The sequence below is a fragment of the Artibeus jamaicensis genome, unplaced genomic scaffold, assembly GCF_021234435.1.
Source record: "Artibeus jamaicensis isolate MK-2021 breed Jamaican fruit bat unplaced genomic scaffold, CSHL_Jam_final contig_685, whole genome shotgun sequence".
NCBI lineage: Eukaryota > Metazoa > Chordata > Mammalia > Chiroptera > Phyllostomidae > Artibeus > Artibeus jamaicensis.
In genome coordinates, this window is record NW_026521924.1 from 26,552,700 (window position 1) to 26,573,213 (window position 20,514).

Sequence of the window (20,514 nt, forward strand, 5' to 3'; positions counted from 1 at the left end):
TGTTACGGGGAATAAAAGAGAGAAGGCCCGTGCAGTCCTGCGGCGCAGCCCCTGACCTGCAGGCACCTCTTGGGAAATAGTAGCGCTCCTTCATTACCCTCCAAGAGAAAATCGGGTTTGAACTGTAGCCCATCTAATGGAAGGAGAGAGAAAGAGTTATGGAACTAAGAAAGTAAAGCTGAACAGGGAAGTTTTTTTCTATTAAACTGCAGGCACACTGTGCAAAAGCACAGGCTATCACCTCATTAGGTGTCTCCTCGGAGAGAGAGGCTAGACCCCCCACCCCGGGGACAGGTTGGGCTGTCACTTCAGCCTCCCTGCAGCTCCTGGGCCCCAGGCCTCCGTCCCGCCGCTACCAGCCTGGGGCTGGCAGATCTTGAGTCATCCCGCCCCAGCCTGGTTGAGCTGCCGGAGCGTTGCCCAGGTCCTTACCCTCGGGAACCTCAGGTGACCTCCACCTTTCCCACATCTAAGCCTTTCTCAGCTGGTTTCCTGGGGGAGCTGGCACCCAGAACGACCTCTCCCTGCACAGAACAGGAATGGTTTCATGTTCAAGAAATTGCCAATCCCCTCTTCATGAGCAAGGGCACTGAGGCTTATGCATTAGCGATGCCCTCCGAGGGGACAGGACTTCCACTTATGGCGTCTCCCAGCCTCCACACATTCCCAAGCCACATTCCCGGCCACAGATTCATACTGTCGCTTGCTACTCATTTTCCTGAAAACAACTAACTCCCTTTCAGTGAATTCATTTTAAAAGGATGACTTCAGGCCAGCTCCAGAAATGAAAAGTTATGACTCTAATAATCTTGTTATGGTTCAGATGTGCATTAAAATAAATTTGCGATGATTTAAACACGAGAGCCTGAATGTGCGTAACCCCTCCAGTCCCCACACTCTGGGCTCTGCTGGCTTCATTCCTCTGACCGCTCAGAAACACCCCCACGGAGGACAAACGACCTGCTCACTGTCACACAGCCACTCAGTGCGAGTCGGAGTTGGGTGCTCGCTTCTGGACTCCTAGCACGGAGCTCCCACCTGCTGTCCCTGTCCCCGGTCTGGGAGCAGTTTGCACCATCCACGTGAGGGAGAGGAGGTGACACAGTTTGTAGACACGCACCTTCTACGGCAGAGACCCGCATCAAAGCGTCCACCAGATACTGTCCCATCTCACGGGGATCAGTTAGAAAGCGGCCCCTGAGGTCCAATGTAGACATCATAATAGGGGTGGCTGCTTTCAGAATCATTAGCTTCTTAATCCTCCCAGTGAGAGGTTAAAAAAAAAAGTGTGAACATTCAAACTGGCTCCCGGATTGAAGTGGCTTAAGCCAGAGCCCCAGGAGAATGGGTAGCTAATGACAGTTGCTGCACCTTGAGCAGTTGCCACTCGGCAGGTGCCCGCCTGTGAATCCTTGCAGCAGCCCCGCCGGAATGAGATGTCACCCCATTCTGCAGATGTGGAAACTGAGGCTTAGAGAGAGAGAAGGTGGTGGGCACAAGGTCCCATAGTTCCACTGCAGCCACGACAGGATTTGAATTTGGGTCTGACCCCTTCTGCCCACATGCTTTCTTCGGAAGGAACATTAAGTTAACAAATTCTGAGACTTGGGTTGTAGATCTAGCCCACAGTAGGTGCATAATAAACATTAGTTGAATGCATGAATTAATGCATGAATGAATGAATGAAGTGGGCATGCCCTTGGACAAGTGACTTCACACAATCACCGTCACACATAAGTATGCACGTACACACACAGACCCCAGCTTTAGTTTCTAAGATTATTGGATCTTTGCTCATTTATGTTACCTTCTTGGCCCCAATATGCATTTGAGTTTGTAACTGAGGAATGGAGGTTCATTTTTATGAACCCAGAACTGTGGGAGCTCTTAGTAACTGCGGTTCTTTATTAGCTCACGGTCTAAATGCGTGCTGCTCAGAGCGGGGCCTCTGGGTCTGCTGAGTCAGCATCGCCGGGAGCTTCCTTGACCCACTGACCCAGAGTCTGCATTTTAACAAGCCCCCCAGGCCAGTCCTGTGCGCATGTGAGACATTATCCACGGTCTTCCTTGTACCTTGTTATAGTCATAATTAGGTACTTACTTATGTAATCTTTTTGCCATCTTTCTCTCCACTAAACAGGAGGGTCCAGGAGGGCAGGGACCCTGACTACTTTCCCTCACTACTGGAACCCCTTTCCTAGCATAGGCCTGGCATGTGGGAAGCAGTGAATGAATGAATGAGCTCATCCCAGAGGCTCTGGCTGTCTGTCAAACTCATCCTTCTCCCTTTACCCATAAGAGGCTGGGCAGGAAGAGGAGGCTGAGAGCTTACATTCGGAAGTCCGCGGAGGAGCTCTCTGCCCCTCGCTGCTAGAGAGCTGCCTACCCCGTTTCACGTGTGCCCCTGAGGCACACGGGGAAGGCTGGAGTAACCAGACCTGGCTCTGGCGACTCAGGTCACTAGGGCTGCTTTCCCACCCACAACGTGGAGGTAAGTCGCCATCAGTGACTCCTCCATTGACCTCGGCCTCGCCTGTCATGGCAAGTTCAGTGACACTGACAAGATAAAGAACAGGAAGCTGTGATCAGTGGGAAGTACATCTCCATCTGCCTGGCAGCAGATTCCACAACTGTTGAGGGGCTGCAGCTGCTGAAGGTGCTTGTCTTCAGCACCCCAAAGAGGCTTGGGGCTCAGTTGAAGAGTGGAGTCAACGGTTTACCTGTCTCTCTGGTTCGCAGCCCCCACGTTTGTGACGGGGTGACCATGAACGGTAGGGCCACTCCCCCCTAGATTGCCCCCTCTCATACCCACTGCAGTGCTCTGTAACACTTTGGCATCGTGGGAAGACTCATGACCACAGTCCACACCTTCTTCACCCCCTCTGGCAAGTTGTGGCACAGCGGCCATGCTGCTGTCTGGAGCATCACACCTGCACCCAGTGACACTGCCACAGCTACAAGCAGGACCATCCTGGAGCTATGTGGGAAATGCGCTGCCCTGGCTCCTTTGGTGGGTCCGTCTGGCTCTGACTACCATCTGGAGAACGCCATCAAATACAGTGGCACCCACAGGTGGTGAAGGAGGTGTTTGGGGCATCACTGGAAGACACCCCAGGCTACACTGAGCTCCAGGTTGTCACCTGAGACTTAAACAGGGATGCCAACCCCTCCACCTTACACATCAAGGCTGGCATTGCCCACATGCCCGCTTCCTGGTATGCAGGTGGCGTGTGGCTACAACTGCAGGTGCACCTACCAGTGTTCATGACCTCCAAGGACTGACCATCCTGGACCACAGCAAGAACACCCAAGGAAGACAGGGTCTCTCCACTCCTGGGAGCCCCTGCCCCACCACCTCTGCACCACCTTCATCCTTGACTCAGCCCAGCCCAGGCACCTGAAGAAGGGAAGGAGTTTGTGAGCCTTATGTCTTCATACACCATCGGGATTCTCAATGAGGTTGATGCCATTGTTAGCTGGGAAGAAAGGAGGGAGGAAGAAGATCATCCTGTGTATAATCCACTCATTTTCTAGATTCTCAATTCCCCCAGGGGCCTCAGGATGAAAGAGTTAAATGCAGAGGGGTGCAGTTTTCAAAATGACACCCCCCAAAAGAAACAGATAAAAGTCCGCACTTCCCAGAACTCCCCATCTGCAGGAGGAGAATCTCCCTGCACCTCCGGAATGTCTGTTTCTGGCTTGCAGGGTCTTCCTGGGGCTGCTGTGGTGGGAGTGGGGGAGGGTTTCTGGTTGGCACAGCAGGAGAGGGAGCCCTGTCCACGTGGGGGAGGCCAGCAGATCTCTGCAGTTCAGAGAGCAGAGAAGCTGGAGTGCGGGGAGCATGCGCAGCATGTTGGAGCGGTTGTGGGGTGAACACTCTGGATTCAAATGTACAGGATGCCAAGTTAATCCCAGCCCATAGAAATGTTGCCATAGATTCAGATGTGTATGAATATTTACATATTTATTAACAAAAACATATGCAAAGGGTTTAATTCAGTAGCAAACACACTCAGATCATGGTCTTTTACCAATAACGAGACCGCGGCTGCTTCAGAACAAGACAGCTCCTTCTCCAGTCCTGGGGGAGGGGACAAGGGGCCTTTCCCGGAGCATCTAACGGCCCCCAGAAGGGAAACCAGCATGGACTGAGCTCCTGCTGTGCGTGGGGGGCTGAGACTGTTCCAACTTCTCTTTGACTATGACACACAGTAAAAAATCTGTTCTACAGCCGTTCAGTACCCACACACATGCACACACACAACACACAACACATGTTCACGTCTGTGGCTGGAACAGAAGCTTCACACAGTTCCTTCTTACTCTGAGCAGACCATGCTGATACTGCCTGTTCTGTTTTTCACTTCCAACTGTAGCTCTCTAAGTGGACGTCAGGACCCCCGCACTCACCCCAGGGGTTTGGGACTCAGAGTTTAACTCATCCGGTGAATGGACCTGGCAGTCGGATGGGTCAAGTCCCAGTTCCCATGCCCGTAGGTTGGATGCCTTGAACAAGACCCTTGGGCTTCCCCAGTTTCCCATCTGTCCAATGGGGAGAACCCCATTGGCTGCCTGACCCCGTTGGGAGGACTAAATGAGACCATGCCTACGAGCAGGGAACGCAGGGCCTGGTGCGCAGTGAACTTCTGCGGGTCTTCGAGCTGCTCTCAGTGTGGTGATCGTCACTGGGGGCTGCAGTGTCTGGGTTGCAAAGATAAACTCCAGAGCCAGATCGCCTAGGTTCAGGTCACAGGTCCACCCCTCACGACCTGTGGCTCCAGGTAAGGAACTTGGATGCTGTGTGCCTTCAGGTCTTCATCTGTGACAGGAGGACATGACTAGAACCCTGTTCATGAGGGGTGATTATGAGGATTAAAGTACTGAATCAGATACTGTACTTAGAAGACAGCCTGACATGCCACACGCACCGGGTCAGTGATGGATATCATCATTATCTTCCCATTTAATCCTCACGCGTCCTTGGGAGATGAAGATTTTTCTCCCGATGTCACAGGAGGGACCTGAGGCCCAGAGCCCAGGCGGCCTGCCCAGGGTCTTGTTGCTACTCCCTGGTAGAGTTGGAATTGCAAGTTGGTCTTCTGAGCCCCCAGCTCAGGGCCCCAGGGAGGCTCAGAGCTCTGGGGACCTTGGAATATTCTCAGGAGGCACGAGGACACCCCAGCCACTGCCCGGCATACCAAGGAGTGTGAGTTGGCAGGTCGGTTCCATCAACAGACGTGTTGTCTAGAATTTTCCAGGGCTCTGCAGCAAGGATTAGGCTGTGCTGTAAGAGATGGCGTAGAAGTAAACTGTCCACTGGTAACATTACACTCTTGCAAATCACCTTTCCTCACCTGCTTTGTTGTCTCCCACCGACGGTTGAATGATGCCCAGGGATCCAGTTGAGTCAGGAGCTCAGGCCTCTTCCATCTCCTCGCTCCACACGCTGGCTGGAGCCTAGGAGATGATCCAAGACGTGCCTCCCCTCCCAGCCCCACCTGAACCCCATGGACTGAAACTGGGGTGCCGGGAGGGGAGGAACATCAAACTGATGTCATTGGGAAAAAGGGAATGGATGTCGAGAGTCAGGAATCCGAGTTCCAGTCCCAGTTGTGCTGCTACCTGGTCATGTGACCTGGGCCAAACGCCCTCTTTCTGACCCCTTGGCCTCAGTCTCTCCATCTGCACAGTGGGTGGGGGGAGGGATTCCACTCTGACGTTTTGAGATGCACCATATCCTTTCCCTGTAGTCCTTCAAGTCGTACCTGGTGACAAAGCTCACCCAGAAAGGGTTTTTGAGCAGGAGAGGGCTAAGACGGGCCTCCGATAAGCTTTCGTGGTTGAGAAAGTCCCTGGCAGCAGCCCTCCGAGTTTCTCCCCATGGAAGCCAGCATTTCAAGCCACACCCTGTGTAGGACATCACTCTGACAGCTGAAGCCCTTCAACCTTGTCTTCTCCCCTCCAGGTGTCACCACATCGGCCCTTCCACGTGTGTCCCAGCTCTTGGCGAGGTGAGTCCCCCCGCCTTGTCTCCTTGTGCCCTGTGCCACCTTCTTTCTCGGAGGGCAGATACCTGGAGGAAGACTCTCGGAGAGGAATGGCAAGGGCAGGACTTACTAGCTGAGCAACCTGGAGCAAAGCACTCCACCTCCCGGGCCCCGGTCTCACCACCTGGAGAAGGGGGGTCCTGCGGCCTGCCCCACGGAATGAGCTCACGCATAAAAAGCACTTAGAAGGAGGCCTGGAACAGTGTTTTGAGAGTGTTGGCTGTTGTGTTCATCTTTCTCTGTTCTTTTTTCAGCCTCTTCTTTCCTCTCTCCTTCCCTGCACAGACTCTTTCTCAGTCCCTCTCCCCCTCCCTTCTTCCCCCATCTCTCCCTCTTCTTTTCCTGTTTCCTTTCCTCTTTCTCCTTTTCTTTCTCCCCTTTTTCTCTCTCCCCCTTTCTCTCTTTGTCCTTCTTTCTTTTCCTCTCTCCCTCTCCTTCCCTCCTCCCTACCAGTCCTTTTCTCTTTCCTTTCCTTTCTTCTTCTCCATCCCTGTCCTTCCCTCATTTCATCCCTTTTTTTTCCTGCTCCAGTGTTCACCCAGAGCTCCTCGGTAGCAAATCCTACACACAACCCTGAAGCCTCGGGGGTCCCTGCTCTCGGAGAGCTTCCAATTGGTAGGGGAGACGGGCCAGTAAATCAGAAGCCTCAGCACTGCATACAGGCAGCACAGATACTCCACCGGAGGTGTAGGCAGAACAGTGAGAGCTCAGGGACGATCGTAGCTAACCCAGGGCCCTCAGGGACCTGCCTTGGGGAGCCCCCTGGGTTTGGCCTGGTGGGATGGCCAGCAACTCCTTATCTAGACACGCTCCCTCCTTGACAACCCTGGAGAAGCTGTTTTTAAGGAGCACACTCTCTCAGTCTTCCTTTCCCTCCAGACGTTTTGGGGGTTGTTAGTAGCAACGGAGGTCTGTTAAATCTTCCTAACTTGTTTTACGGCCTCAGGATTAGAGAGCTCCCCCATCTTTTCTCCAGGTTTTTATTTCAGCCCCAGTTTAATACGAGTCGGGTAAATTGGTCTTGATGGGAAGCAGGGGCTGATCATCTCAGATTTCCACCTTCTACTTCTAAGGACAGGTGTGAATTGGGAACATTTCAGATAAGGGTCACTGCTAAGTCCCAACCCACGGGAAGCAGTTCCAGGCACCTCACAGAGAGGGGAGATGGGCTGATCACACGCCGTCTGGTATTGGTTCTGGCGTCTCCAGCTCAGATGAGTTTCTTATGCATTTTTGGAACCAGTTCCCCCAACGCTTCATCACAGGAGGAGCCAAAACAAAAGGAAGAAAGACATGAGACCACCTTTTTACCATTCCATAAAGCCCTGCACCCGTCTCACACCTGCCGTGAGGCTTCCTACGCAGAAGGAGCTCTGGACCCGGGCAGGTTCCCGCTGAAGTGACGCAGCCAGAGTGGAATCAGATACACGTTCGGGGAATCCCATTAACCTTGACTGGCGAACCTGCTCGTTAGAGTAGGTGGATACGGGATGTCAGGGGCCCGTGGCTCTACTGGGGAAAAGCCCAAAAGGGTTTTGGGGTTTTTTTTCTTTGAGGTTTCTTTTTTTAATTTATTGGGGTGACATTGGTTAATAAAATTATGTAGATTTCAGGTATATGATTCCATAATATATCATCTGTATTTTGTACTGTGTGTTCACCACCCCCAGTCAAGCCTCCTTTGATCACCATTTATTCTCCCAGCCCCTTTCCCTCTGGTACTCACCATACTGTTGTCTGTGTCTATGAGAGTGTTTTTTTCCTAATCCCTTCACTGGTTTCACCGGGCCCCCCAACCCCCTTTCCCTGTGCCAGGTGTCAGTCTGTTCTCTGTATCCAAGTCTGTTTTTGTTCTGTTAGTTTATGTTTTTCATTAGATTCCACACATGAGCGAAATCATAAGGTACTCATCTTTCTCTGACTGGCTTTTTTCACTTAGCACGATGTCCTCCAGGTCCGTCCGTACTGTTGGTAAAAGTTAAGATTTCCTTCTTTTTCACAGCCAAGTAGTATTCCATTGTGTAAGTGTACCACCGCTTTTTTATCCACTCATCTAATGTTGGGCACTTGGGCCGCTTGCAAATCTTGGCCGTTGTAAATAACGCTGCAGTGAACATAGGAGTGCATATATTCTTTCAAATTAGTGTTTGGGGTTTCTTTGGAATTGCTAGATCATAAGACAGTTCCATTTTAGTTTTGAGGTATCTCCATACTGCTTTTCACAGTGGCTGCACCAAGCTATTGTAAATTCCCACCAATAGAACACAAGTTTCCCTTTTCTGTACATCCTCGTCAGCACTTATTGTTTGCTGATTTGCTGATGATGGCCCTCTGACTGGTGTGAGGTGATATTTCATTGTGGTTTTAATTTGCATTTCTCTGATAACTAGTATCATTGAGCATCTTTTCAAATGTCCGTTGGCCATCTCTGTGTCTTCCTTGGAGACAACTCTATGCAGGTCCTTTCCCCTTTTTTTAGTTGGATTGTTTGTTTTCTTGCATTGGGTTTTATAAGTTTTTTATAAAATTTGGGTATTAACCCCCTATCAGATGTATCATTGGTGAATATATCACTCCTTTCAGTGGGTTGTCTTTTCATTTTGTTGATGGTTTCCTTTGCTGTGCAAAAAAACTTTTTTGTTTGATGTAGTTTCATTTGTTTATTTTTTTCTCTTTTGTTTCCCTTACACAAGAAGATATGTTGGGAAAAAATATTGCTAGGAGAAATCTTTCAGATTTTACTGCCTGTGTTTTCTCCTAGGATTTTTTATGGTTTTGAGTCTAACAGTTAAGTCTTTCATCCATTTTTAGTTTATTCTTGTGTGTGGTGTGAGAAGGTGGTCTAGTTGAATTCTTTTTGCATATATCTGTCCAAATTTCCCAGCACCATTTATTGAATAAACTATCTTTACCCCATTGTATGCTCTTGCCTCCTTTGTCAAATATTATTTGATCATAAAGGCATGGGTTTATTTCTGGGCTCTCTGTTCAGTTCTATTGATCTGTGTGTCTGTTTTTATGCCAGTGCTATGCCGTTTTGACTAATATGGCCTTGTAGTATAGTTTGCTATCAGGTAGCATGATTCCTCCAGTTTTATTCTTCTTTTTCAAGATGCTGTGGCTATTCAGAGTCTTTTGTGGTTCCACATAAATTTTTGGAGTATTTATTCTAGTTCTATGAAATACACCATTGGTATCTTGATAGGAATTGCACTGAATCTATAGGTTGATTTGAATAGTATGGAAGTTTTAATGATGTTAATTCTTCCTAACTATGAACTATAAGCTTCCCCTTATTTCAATCTTCTTTACTTTCTCTCTTCAGTGTCTTAGAATTTTCCCAGTAGAGGTCTTTGACCTCCTTGGTTAAATTTATTCCTAGGGCTTTCTGTGTGTGTTGGCGGGGGGTTATGCAATTGTAAAGGGTTTTTTTTTTTAGTTTTCTCTTCTCATAGTTCATTATTGGTGCATGGAAATGCAACTGATTTCTGGATGTTTAATTTGTGTCCTGCTTCTTAGTGAATTTATTCATCAGTTCTAGTGGGTTTTTTAGTGGAATCTTTCGGGTTCTCTATATACAGTATCATGCCATCTGCAAATGTCAGTTTTACTTCTTTCTTTACAACTTGGATGGCTTTCGTTTCTTCTTCTCTGATTGTTGTGGTCAAGGAATTCCAGTACTATGTTGAATAAAAGTGGTGAAAGTGGACATCCCTGTCTTGTTCCTGATCTTAAGGGAAACACTTTTAATTTTTTCCTGTTGAGTATGATACTGGCAGTGAGTTTGTCATATGTGGCCTTTATTATGTTGAGGCATGTTTCCTTTATTCCCACTTTGTTGACAGCTTTTGTCATAAATGGATGCTGGATTTTATCAAATGCTTTTTCTGTATCTATTGAAATGAACATGTGATTTTTATCCTTCCTTTTGTTTATATGGTATATCACATTTATTGTCTTGCAGATATTGTACCAAGATTGTATCCCTGGAATAAACCCCATTTGATCATGGTGTATGATCTTTTTAATGTATTACAGATATGGTTTTCTAATATTCTGTTGAGGATTTCAACATCTGTGTTCATCAGGGACACTGGTCTATAATCTTCTTTCTTTGTAGTGTATTGTGTTTTGGAATCAGGATACTGATGGCCTTGTAGAGTGAGCTGGGGGGGTTTCTCTCCTCTCAAATGTTTTGGAATAGTTTGAGGAGAAGTGTTAGTTCTGCTCTGAATGTTTGGTGAAATTCACCTATGAAGCCATCCTGTCCAGGACTTTCATTTGGTGGGAGTGTTTTGATTGCTGCTTCAATGTCACTAGTTGTAACCTGTCTATACAAATTTTCTGATTCTTCCTGATTGACTTTTGGAAGACTGTGTATTTCTAGGAATTTATTCATTTCTCCCAGATTGTCCAATTTTTTGGCCTTTTGTTGTTCATAAAGTTTTCATACAACCAAAAAGACTTTTATTTTGAAGATCTGGAGTTGCTCACAATGTAAGTTAAAGCAGAGTAATCAGAACTTGAGAAAAACCACAAATAGGACAGCTTCTGGGACCCAAGCAACAGGGCAGAAATAAAAAAGAGGCTCTTCAGAGTGTGACTGTTGGAGTGAATTATTCGGCACAAGATTTAAACTTCTAGGACTGAGTCTGATTGGATGGTCTTCCATCAGCTGCCCCTCCCTTGGCTAAGAGCCGGGCATCTTGATTGGCAGCCCTGTCAAAGCTGCAGTCAATGGGAAAGGTGTCTAAATTAGGATAGACAGTCAGGGCGGGATGGGGTCTGCCGCAGTAATCAACCCCTGGTCTCAGTGGTTCAACACAGCAAAGGTTTATCTCTTGTTCACATAACATGCATTGTGGATTGGATGGAACACTCCGGGGAGGCTCTTCCCCACGCACTGACTCAAGGACCCAGGGCGTGTCCGTGTTAGAGCTCTGTGGCCTCAACCTGTGCCCCCCGCAGGTGCTGCTCAAAGAAGAGAGAGGGCAGGAGGGTTGCAGGGGATGGTTTTATTAGCCGACCTGAGAGTGACTTATATGCTCTACTGGGCAGAACACAGTCACCTGGTCAAACCTGACTGTAAGGAACACAGAAAAATGTAATCATTCTAGGGCCCAGGGAGAGAGTAAATAAAATGGAGTTTGATGAACAACACATAGGTTGTGTCTGCCCTGGAAAGAGTAAATACCCAAAGGAAAAGCGTGATGTTGATACCAAAATAAGGGGGAAAGGATGCCAGGCTGGGCTTGGAGACTGAATCTTCTCTCCTTCCTTGCAGACCTTGCCCACGTGTCCTGCCCAGCCAGCCTCCCACGGCCATGGCAGCCTACGGCCAGACACAGTACAGTGCGGGGATCCAGCAGGCCACCCCCTACGCAGCTTACCCTCCTCCAGCACAAGCCTATGGGATACCTTCTTACAGTGAGTAGCAGGCAAAAGCCTTGCTTTTCCTCTGGGGCCCCAACATTATGGTCTTTCTTCTTCCTTCCTGTTGCCTTAGTTAAATACAGAATGATAAATGATTCCAGGTTCATTTGTATTGGAGATAGAGAAGGACAGACACTTCAAATATCGTTCAAGTTCTACAGACTATATCAAGACCTCTTTTGATTGCAAAAATTAGAAACTTAACCCAAGTTCGCTTAGGGGAAATGTAAACTTAATGATTCACACAGTGGGAACTTCCTGACCTCAGGAATGGCTGGATCCAGGTGCTCAGATGAGGCTAGGAGGAGTACATCCTACTCCATGTTCAGGTGTTTCCTCCAAGTTGGTTTTACTCCCACACAGGTTCTTTCCATGTGGCAGCAAAGATAGTGCCTGTCCACTCTGGGTTTTCATGCTTTCTGCCCAGCACTCCCAGCAGAAGAAGAGCTCATCTTTCCCACTTGGTCCAGCAGAATCCCACATTGACCCTCATTGGCCCAATTGGGTCATGTGACACTACTTAGAGCAAGGCAAGGAGGACAGAGAGATAAGGAAGCTGAAGCATAAGACTGTATATGAGGGAGGAGTGGTTCTCTTGCAGGAAAACACAGGGATGGTATCAGAAGGAGAAATGGATGCTGGGAAGGCAAAACAACAGACCTCTAGACCCTGTGAGACCTTATCACTAAGGACTGGAGACTCAGTGAACCAGGGCCACCATCCACAGTGCACCTGTCCCTGTCTGTATTAGTTAGAGTTCTTCAGAGAAACAGAACCAGTGGGATGGAAATAGATCATTGAGATACACAGATAGAGAGATAGCAAGATAGAGATATAATAAGCATTGGCTCGCCTGATTATGGAGGCAGAGAAGTTCCAAGATCTGCAGTTGGCAAGCTGGGACCCCAGGAGAGTCAGTGGTGTTGGGATGTACATGCATGGTGTCAAGGAAGAGAAGAAGGTCATCAGAGCTAACAGAACAAGGGGGAACAGGTCAGGTCCCAGCACCATGCAGGCCTTTTGGATGAGGGGCGGATTCCACTGAGAACTGAGAACTGAGCATGGCCAAGCTCAAGAGGCAGAGCATCCAGGCAGAAGGGGACCACAGCGGGAAGAACTGGGATGGGAAGGAATGTGGCAAGTCCAAGAAGCCCAAGGACCACCATGGGGGACAAGGTGGGCAGAGCCTGAGGGCCCTGGGAGGGGGTTGGGACTTGATTACAAGTGAAATGGGAGCTCTCAGTGGCAGGTGTGTATGCAGAGGGCTGTAGGGCACAATCCGGGTGCTTTACAGATCGCTCCCACCTCCGTGGGAGGTCGGGTGGCAGGGAAGCAGAGGAGGGACGGGAAGGCCAGCGGGGAGACTGATAAAGCCCAAGGGGGTGATGGTGGAGGCCTGGGACAGCAGTGACAGGCAGAGGGGACAGATGCGAGAGCAGCTGAGGAGGCAGCAGTGACAAGTCCTGAGGGTCCTGAGGTCAGGCACTGGTCGTGACCAGCATCGTGGAGCTGCTGCCCCCTCTGGTTCTCAGCGGAAGGTCCCATCATTATCCTCTTTTGAGGGATAAATAAGCAGGGCCTCAGAAAGGGCACATAACTCTCCCCCAGTCACCCAGCGGGCTGGTGGAAGAGGTGGAATTCAACCCAGCAGCCTGGCTCGGAGGTCCAAGCCCAAGACCAAGCTCCGTTCTGGCATGTGCATTCCATAAATCCTGGGGGAACTACCTGTGACAGGCCTTGGCCAGTGGGGGTGGGCATCATTTTTAACTTTCTGTCCCTCCTGTGCTGAAAGACTTGTGATACCAGCACACATAATTTACCCTGCCTGGCCGACAGCCAAGGAAAACGAAGCCATATTATTTTTTTCATCATGGAAGAGAAACCTCATCCTGTTCCAGACAAAACATGGCATCCGGTGGAAATTAATTTGGTTCAAAGTCATCTTATGGTCCCAGCCACTTTCAAAGAGTCTGTTCTCTGGCCACATGGCATCGCTGGTCAGAGCACGCACGTCCTGGACTCACATCCCACCACTGCCCCTCATTGGTCCAGAGACCCGGGGTGACATTCATCATGTATGCAGTGGAGCCAACCTAATGCTGGCCTCTTTGTGGTTGTTGTGAGGATTCAGTGAGCTCGTCTGCCCAGGGGCCCAGCTACCTGTTCTTGCACAGGGCTGGATAGTAAATATTTTCAGCTTTGTGGAGTATTCAGTCTTGATAACAACTACTCAGCTCTGCCATTGAGGCATGAAAGCAGCTGGATAATATGTGATGAGTGCCTTTGTGTTCCCATAAAACTTTATTTACACAAGCAGGCAGTGGGCCAGATTTGGCCCATAGACCGTAATTTGCAAAACGCTGACTTAGCTCGCAGGGCCTGGCTCAAGAGAAAAGCCCAGTCAGTGCAGTAGAAGCCAGACTCCTACGCTGCTCACACCCGGAATGGCCTCGTCACTGAACAGTGGCAGGTGGGATGAAAAGCCGTTTCCCTTCACAGACGCCTGGGCCTGAGCAAGTGGTGTTTGCTCACTGACTACAGAAACCTTGTTGAATCTTGTTAGGGAACTTGTATTGCTCCTTGGCAAATAGCATTACTGCCTTTGTTTAAATAGTTGGGTTTGGGGATTTTTTTCTCAATTTATTATGCAACATTTAAGGACCTATGTAAAAGCATAAAGAACAGAGCTACAAACACCTGTGAACTGACCCTCCAACTTAAAAAATAAAATGTGAAAGGAGGTTCTCCCCCTCTCTTCTCAGAGGGTACCCACAGCACTGGATTCGATGCTTATTGTTCCCTCTGTTTATCATTTCTTTGTGTACAATAGGAGTCAGCAAACTTTTTCCATGAGAAACAACTTGTTAGTGAATCTTTTTGGCTTTGCAGGCCCCACGGTGTCATAACTACCAAACTCTACCATTGTAGCTTGAAAGCCCCACAGATAATACGCAAATGAATGGGTGTGTCTGGGTTTCGATAGAACTCCATGTCCAAAAACAGGCAGAAGGTCACCTTTCACCCGCGGGCCGTAGCTTGCAACCCCTGGTGTAGAGTATTATTCTGCATGTTTGTGGAATGGATGAATGAACGAACATATTCTTGCAGTTTGTCTGTATCTGTTTACGTGGAAAACGTACACGTTCTTTGACTCAGCAGTTCCACTCCTCATACCCAGGCTAGACAGACACTCTAACGTTGCATGAGGCGGTATGCCCATTCTGTCCTGGGGAGTGAAAGTCAGAAAATCAGCATGAGCCTAGAGTCCGTCATCAGGGGACTGGCTGAGGAAGCAGTGATAGTCTGTACTTCGGCTTTCCACTTGGCCACCAAAATGAGTGCGCAGACAGCTTGAGAAGAGTGAGTGAGGGCACCTGGAGAGAGCCAAGGTCAGAGGGTGAGCAGAGCCCGGGCAGGACCTTGGGGCCACAAAGGGGGTAGATTTGACTCCAGGTGCACTGATACACCATTAAAACTTCCTAGCGGACTGAGCCAGGAAAGTGCCTATAATTACTGCTTGTCACCGTCACCATTATTGTTCCCAAAGTCTTCCTCCAGCTACTGCTTCAAATCCTTTCACACCCATTATTGAGAGGCGTCCAGAGACAAAAAGGATAACCTTGACTTCAGAATTACTGGCCAGTTGTGAGACCCTGATTGAGTAGCCTGGCTTATTTTGGCGGGGAGGGGGTACAATTTTATTTATTTATTTATTTATTTATTTATTTATTTATTTATTTATTTATTTATTTTAGAGAGAGGGAAAGGGAAGCAGTAAGAGAAGGAAGAGAAGGGACCTGGCCCACAACCCGGGCATGTGCCCTGACCAGAAATCAAACCAGCAACCTTTCAGTTCGCAGGCCACTGAGCCACACCAGCCAGGGCGTAGCCTGGCTTTCTGAACCTCAGTTTCCACAGCTTTAAGTTGGGGGGAGCAGTCTTGCCTGTGTTGTGGTATTGCTGTGAGGATGAAGGAGATGCGTGTTGCTAGGTACCTCGTTCAGAGCCTGACACGTCTATTCTGTCCCCTTCCATTGCTCTCCCGACAAACCTGCTGGCAGGTGTCAGTGTCTTATTCCACAAAGAGAAACCGTCCAAGTCGCCGAGGAATGCCACAGACCTTCCAGGACTCAGCACAGGCCCCACGACTCAAAATCCAGCCTTTTTACCCAACTAAGCATTCTCTTCAGTTACAGAAGTGAATGGGTGGGAAGGAGGGAAAACCCAAGTACAAAACCAACCCCAGAGCTAGAAAAGTTTTTTTAAATAGTATCAGAATACTATTTTACACCTATAAGATAGACAAAGATAAGCCAAATTTATTATGCTTTCAATAAAAATACAATGTATGGGCTTTTGGTGATGGATCAGCCTTCCTCCCTCCACACAGTCCCTTCTCCAGCCAGTTGCTCATGGAATTGGAGCCTGTGCTTTGGAGAAGCTGCTAGAGTTTGGCCGAAACAGAAGGAAGATTCTTAACTGTGGCCTCTGGATAAGCAGGTCCCCCCTCGACAACAACAGCAACAGACAGAATGTGTCCCAAGGTTAAGTGGTATCAACCTTACAGGGGAAGACTGGTTCACGTAACAGCTTCACCCACTCCTGGTGAACTTTAAGTCATGCGAGGCATTGCTCTGGGGAGTGAGGGATTATAAACTCAGAACCGTCCCGAGCCAGGCAGGAAGCAGCCAGCTGACCACACGTGCGATATAATGAGGCCCTCTTGCCCTGCCTTTCTCTCCCCAACTTTCCATAGTGTCTTGGGATGTTAAATAAAAATGTACACCTTTCATGAAAAAAATAGCACCTTAAAACCAGCCTCAGCATCTCAGAGACAGTGCTGCACCCGTGGTGACCAGGGAACCACAAACAGGGAAGCCTACCGGGGCAGCTTGTCACTTGGGAACATAGGCGTGACACCATCGCCTTGCTCAAGAGGAACCAGAAGTCCAGATTTTTTTGTGTGTGAAATCTCCTGATTTTGAAACAAAAGCAAGTAATTTCAGATTTTCCTTAAAAATAGGCAGGCCTAGCAAAATGTGTGTGTGGACTAGCGTTGGCTCACCAGCCACCGGCTTGCAACTCCGTTTGGATGCTGATAAAGTTGCAGTCTTGACTCAGTAGCTCTTCTGCAGGTGACAAGGAAGCATCCTAACCTCGTGTCCCTGGTGCTTCTTCTTCCTTCCAAGGCATCAAGACAGAAGAGAGCTTGAACCATTCCCCTGGCCAGAGTGGATTCCTCGGCTATGGCTCCAGCTTCAGCACCCCACCCACTGGACAGAGCCCGTACACCTATCAGATGCACGGTCAGTTTGGCGCTGTGGTCCCTCCCTGCCCTCTCTAAAGCATTGTCTGAGTAGGGTGTCATTCATTCATTTGGTCAGCAGATGTACTGAGTACCTACTATGTGCCGTGCTCTATCTCAAGTAGTAGAGTTACAGTGGTGGGCAGAGTAGACAAATAAACCAGCTCATTCGGGAGTAGTTGAGTGCAGTGAAGCCAAATAAACGTGGTGCCTGGATAGGGAGTGATGAGCAGGTGGGGGGGTCAAAAGGAGTGGGATACCTGAGTTTAGGTAGAGTCTCCAGGAAAGGCTTTTTGAAGAGGTGATGATGGGCAGAGACCCAAAGCGGGGAACCAGCTCTGTGCAGACCTGGGGGAAGAGCCTTCCAGGAACAGAACAGTTCCTGCAAACTCTGTATGGAGGGGAATGTCTTCACGCGTTTGAGGCACAGAACCAAGGCCAGCGAGGCTGGAGCTGAGCCAGGGGTTCATAGAGGAGAAAGTGTTGGAGAGTAAGCAGAGCTGGATCACATGGGGCCTGGAGGGCTTTGATTTTAAGTGTGAGGAGACAGGAAGTTCACTGTAGACTCAGAGAAATGCTGGCTGGTCCACATACTGTCCAGGCAGGTAAAGGAGCTGTTTCAGCAGGAGGGTCAGGCTTTGCATCCCCTCAGAAGGGAAGGAGGGAGCTGCAGTGTGTAACTCCCTCCTCAGACACACCAAGAAGCTGACTCACTCGCTTCTCCTGTGCCCACCTCAATCCTTTGACACCCGTGGGCCCTTCTGTGTCCCAACGCCATGTTGGGAGCATGTCAGGGCTGATGTCTGGGGCAGAGGGCTGATGGCAAAAATTTTGGAGATCTTCATCCTGGTGCTTTTTTCCTTCATGAAAGCTGGTAACAGTGACCAGCAAGGGTGTGAAAAGTCACGTGCAAACCTGAAGGGATAGTGACAAGGTGGTGGGCTAATGGGTGATTGTCTCTTTTTTCTTAAAAAAAAAAAACTACTGGCACATATTGTCACTTTACCTTTATAAAAATGGGTGTTCAGGGCAGGCTTTCAGGAAAAAAACACTGTGAAAGGACAGCAAATGACCTTAGGGATATATAAGGGAAATTCGGTGATGAGCATTAATGCCCATTAGTGCTTGGAATAGTTTCCACATAAAAGTCTGCCTTGCGCTGCTGGTGACGCCATCAGGAACCTGGACCAAATGCTTACCATGTGCCACCTGGTACTGCTGGGTCATCTCATACAGCCATTGTGACACTCCAATGCATCGTTGCAGTATTAGTCCCATTTCACAGGGGAGGAAACTGGGACATAGAGCAATGACTGATCTACAAGTGCAATGGGAAACAGACCGAGTTGGGCCTCTTGGGGGTCTGGCAGAATCCCACCCCCCAGCCTCACCCAAAGCCCAAAGCACTACCGAGCCGTCTTACCTCCTCTTCCTCTGCTGTTACCTCTGTCATCCTTCAGTGGCCTTTCTGAGTTCCACTGAGGGGCACAAGCTCCTGGGACCCTTCCCTAAGTGGAGAGTGAATTGCAGTGCCCATCCCAATAATAAAGACTTGTGTCGGGTGGGGGTATAGCTCAGTGGTAGAGCATCTGACTGCAGATCAAAAGACTTGTGAAGCCACTGAACTCAAATGTAGACTTGGGCCAATCACAAGCGAGGATTTTTCCAGCTCTGCCAATAGCAATGGAACTCACTGCCTCAGGGCCCTTAAGGCTGCAGAGATTAAAAGGCCAACACAGTCCTCCCTCCCTCAGCCTGACACCGCTCCCCACCCTGTATAATAAGTGAGTTAAGTCATGTTGAAGTGGCTCTTCATCCACTCATTCATTCATTTATTCTGTATCATTGAGCACCAGCTGTATGCCTGGCACCTTTTTAGGCACTGGGGGGTATAGCAGTCAACAAAAACAATTCTTTCATGGGAGAGAGACAGGCTGTAATCAATTAACAAATAAATAGATAGTTACAGATATTGGTAAAGCTTGTGAAAGACAAAAACAGAGCAGTGTGATGGGCAATGAGTTGGGGAGACCTGAGTGATGAAAAGGATCCAGCCATGTGGGCAGCTGGGGGCAGGACCGCCCAGGCAGAGGGGACAGCAGGAACAAAGGCCCTGAGGCAGGAAAAGGTCCCCCTTGTCGGAGGACTCCCAGGGAGACTCATGAATCTGGCCGTGGTGAGTGGGGGAGCTGAGATTAGAGGGTGAAGCAGGAGCCCTGCCTGGACCAGAGTGTGTAGAATAAGGCCCTTTCTTCTCTGGCCCTTACAGCGCCCCCGAGGTGGGCACCATCAGCTCTGCTTTATGGTGGACAAAAACAAGGCTCGGAGAGGAGAAGTGACTTTCCCGAGATCTCACAGAGCCAATAAGGGTCCCGAGCCGGGATCCAGACTTGGGATTCTAGAATTCCAGAGCTTGTGCCCATCTTCCTAGTGCTATTGCCTGGACTCCTTCGGGGCCCCTAAGCTCTGCATACATGCGGTTCCCCTTAATCTTCCCAGGAGCCCGATGACATAGGTTCTATCACGGTCCCCATCTTACAGATGGGGACACTGAGGCACAAAGTGACAAACGTCACGCAGTCATGGCAGTGGGACTCGGAGCCAGGGGATTGCACTCCGGAGCCCAGGGACACGACCGCCACACCGTCCCACCCTCCCAACCCTTGTGGGTCCTTCTAGAAGATGATTCCCCCTGGGTCAGCGCAGGCCTAGGCCCCACCCCACCCCCACTACAACCCCCGCCAGCCCCTCACAAATGGAGAAACATCTCTCGCTCTGTCTCACCTGCCCCACCATGAGAATAACCCAGGTTATTTTCTTAATCGTCCTTATGGCCAAGATGCCAGACAGGCTACGGCAGCAGCTGGACTTTGTCCCAATTAAGTGCCTTCCGTCTGATGCTAATGGCCATAAACTGCTCCTGAGACAGCCCAGGCATTTTGCAAGCCTGACATATTCCTCCTGAAGTATTTTTTTTCAAACACAAACACACGGAACGCTCACACACCATGCCCATGTGCTTCTTATTAACTTTTTTCAAGTCGCTCCAGAGGAGAAACGCCCCGCTCTCAGACCCCTCCGTGCATTTCAGGGTGGAAGACAGTGGTCGAGCTTCGTGTTTCAGACGAAGACAGGAGAGCAGAGGAGCCCGAGACCGACTCGGTTATGGGCCTGAAAGCAATGACTTAGAATGAAGTCCATGTTGAGAAGCAGAAATGGGTCTTTTCCTTTCTAAGGACCGAAATTACCATTTTGTAGCAGCAAAAGAACCTCACCGATGAGGGAACTGAGGAGGGGCCGCAGCAGAGCCGCCCCAGAGCAAGCATTAGATAAGTCCAAGGCCTCCCTTCGGTCTTATACCAAAATCTCAGAAACTTCCAGAAACTTCCACAGAGCCATCACCCCTCAAGGCCCCGGGTTGAGATCTGTATCTGTTTGGACAAGGCGGCCACTCCACCACACGTCCAATAAACGCAGAAGAGAAGAGTTCACAGCACTCGCTCAGCCTTTGCATGATTGTTTATTTTCTCTTTTTTAAGTTCACCCAGGGGTTTTTAGAGCTGAAATGTATTTCTCATGGGTTTGATTTTGTTGTTGTTGTAGTTTCTTTCTGGCTTCTCCTTAAAACACTGCTCATCACAGATGTGACCACAAAGATAAAAAGGAGGAGGGAAAAAACGGCCTGAGCATGTGCCACGTAAGAACTCGCTGGAGGTTAAGGGCTCCGTC

The 20,514-nt window shown here is 49.2% G+C and overlaps 1 protein-coding gene across 2 annotated transcripts in view; it reads left to right on the forward strand.

Annotated features, from left to right (window-relative positions):
- EYA2 (EYA transcriptional coactivator and phosphatase 2) overlaps positions 1 to 20,514 on the forward strand; it is a 201,548-nt gene that overhangs the window by 74,628 nt on the left and 106,406 nt on the right. For both annotated transcript variants that reach the window (XM_037164709.2, XM_037164710.2), the window contains exons 3-5: positions 5,966 to 6,011; positions 11,332 to 11,474; positions 16,670 to 16,786. In XM_037164709.2, coding sequence (XP_037020604.1) covers positions 5,966 to 6,011; positions 11,332 to 11,474; positions 16,670 to 16,786 — 306 coding nt within the window. The remainder of the gene's footprint in view (positions 1 to 5,965; positions 6,012 to 11,331; positions 11,475 to 16,669; positions 16,787 to 20,514) is intronic.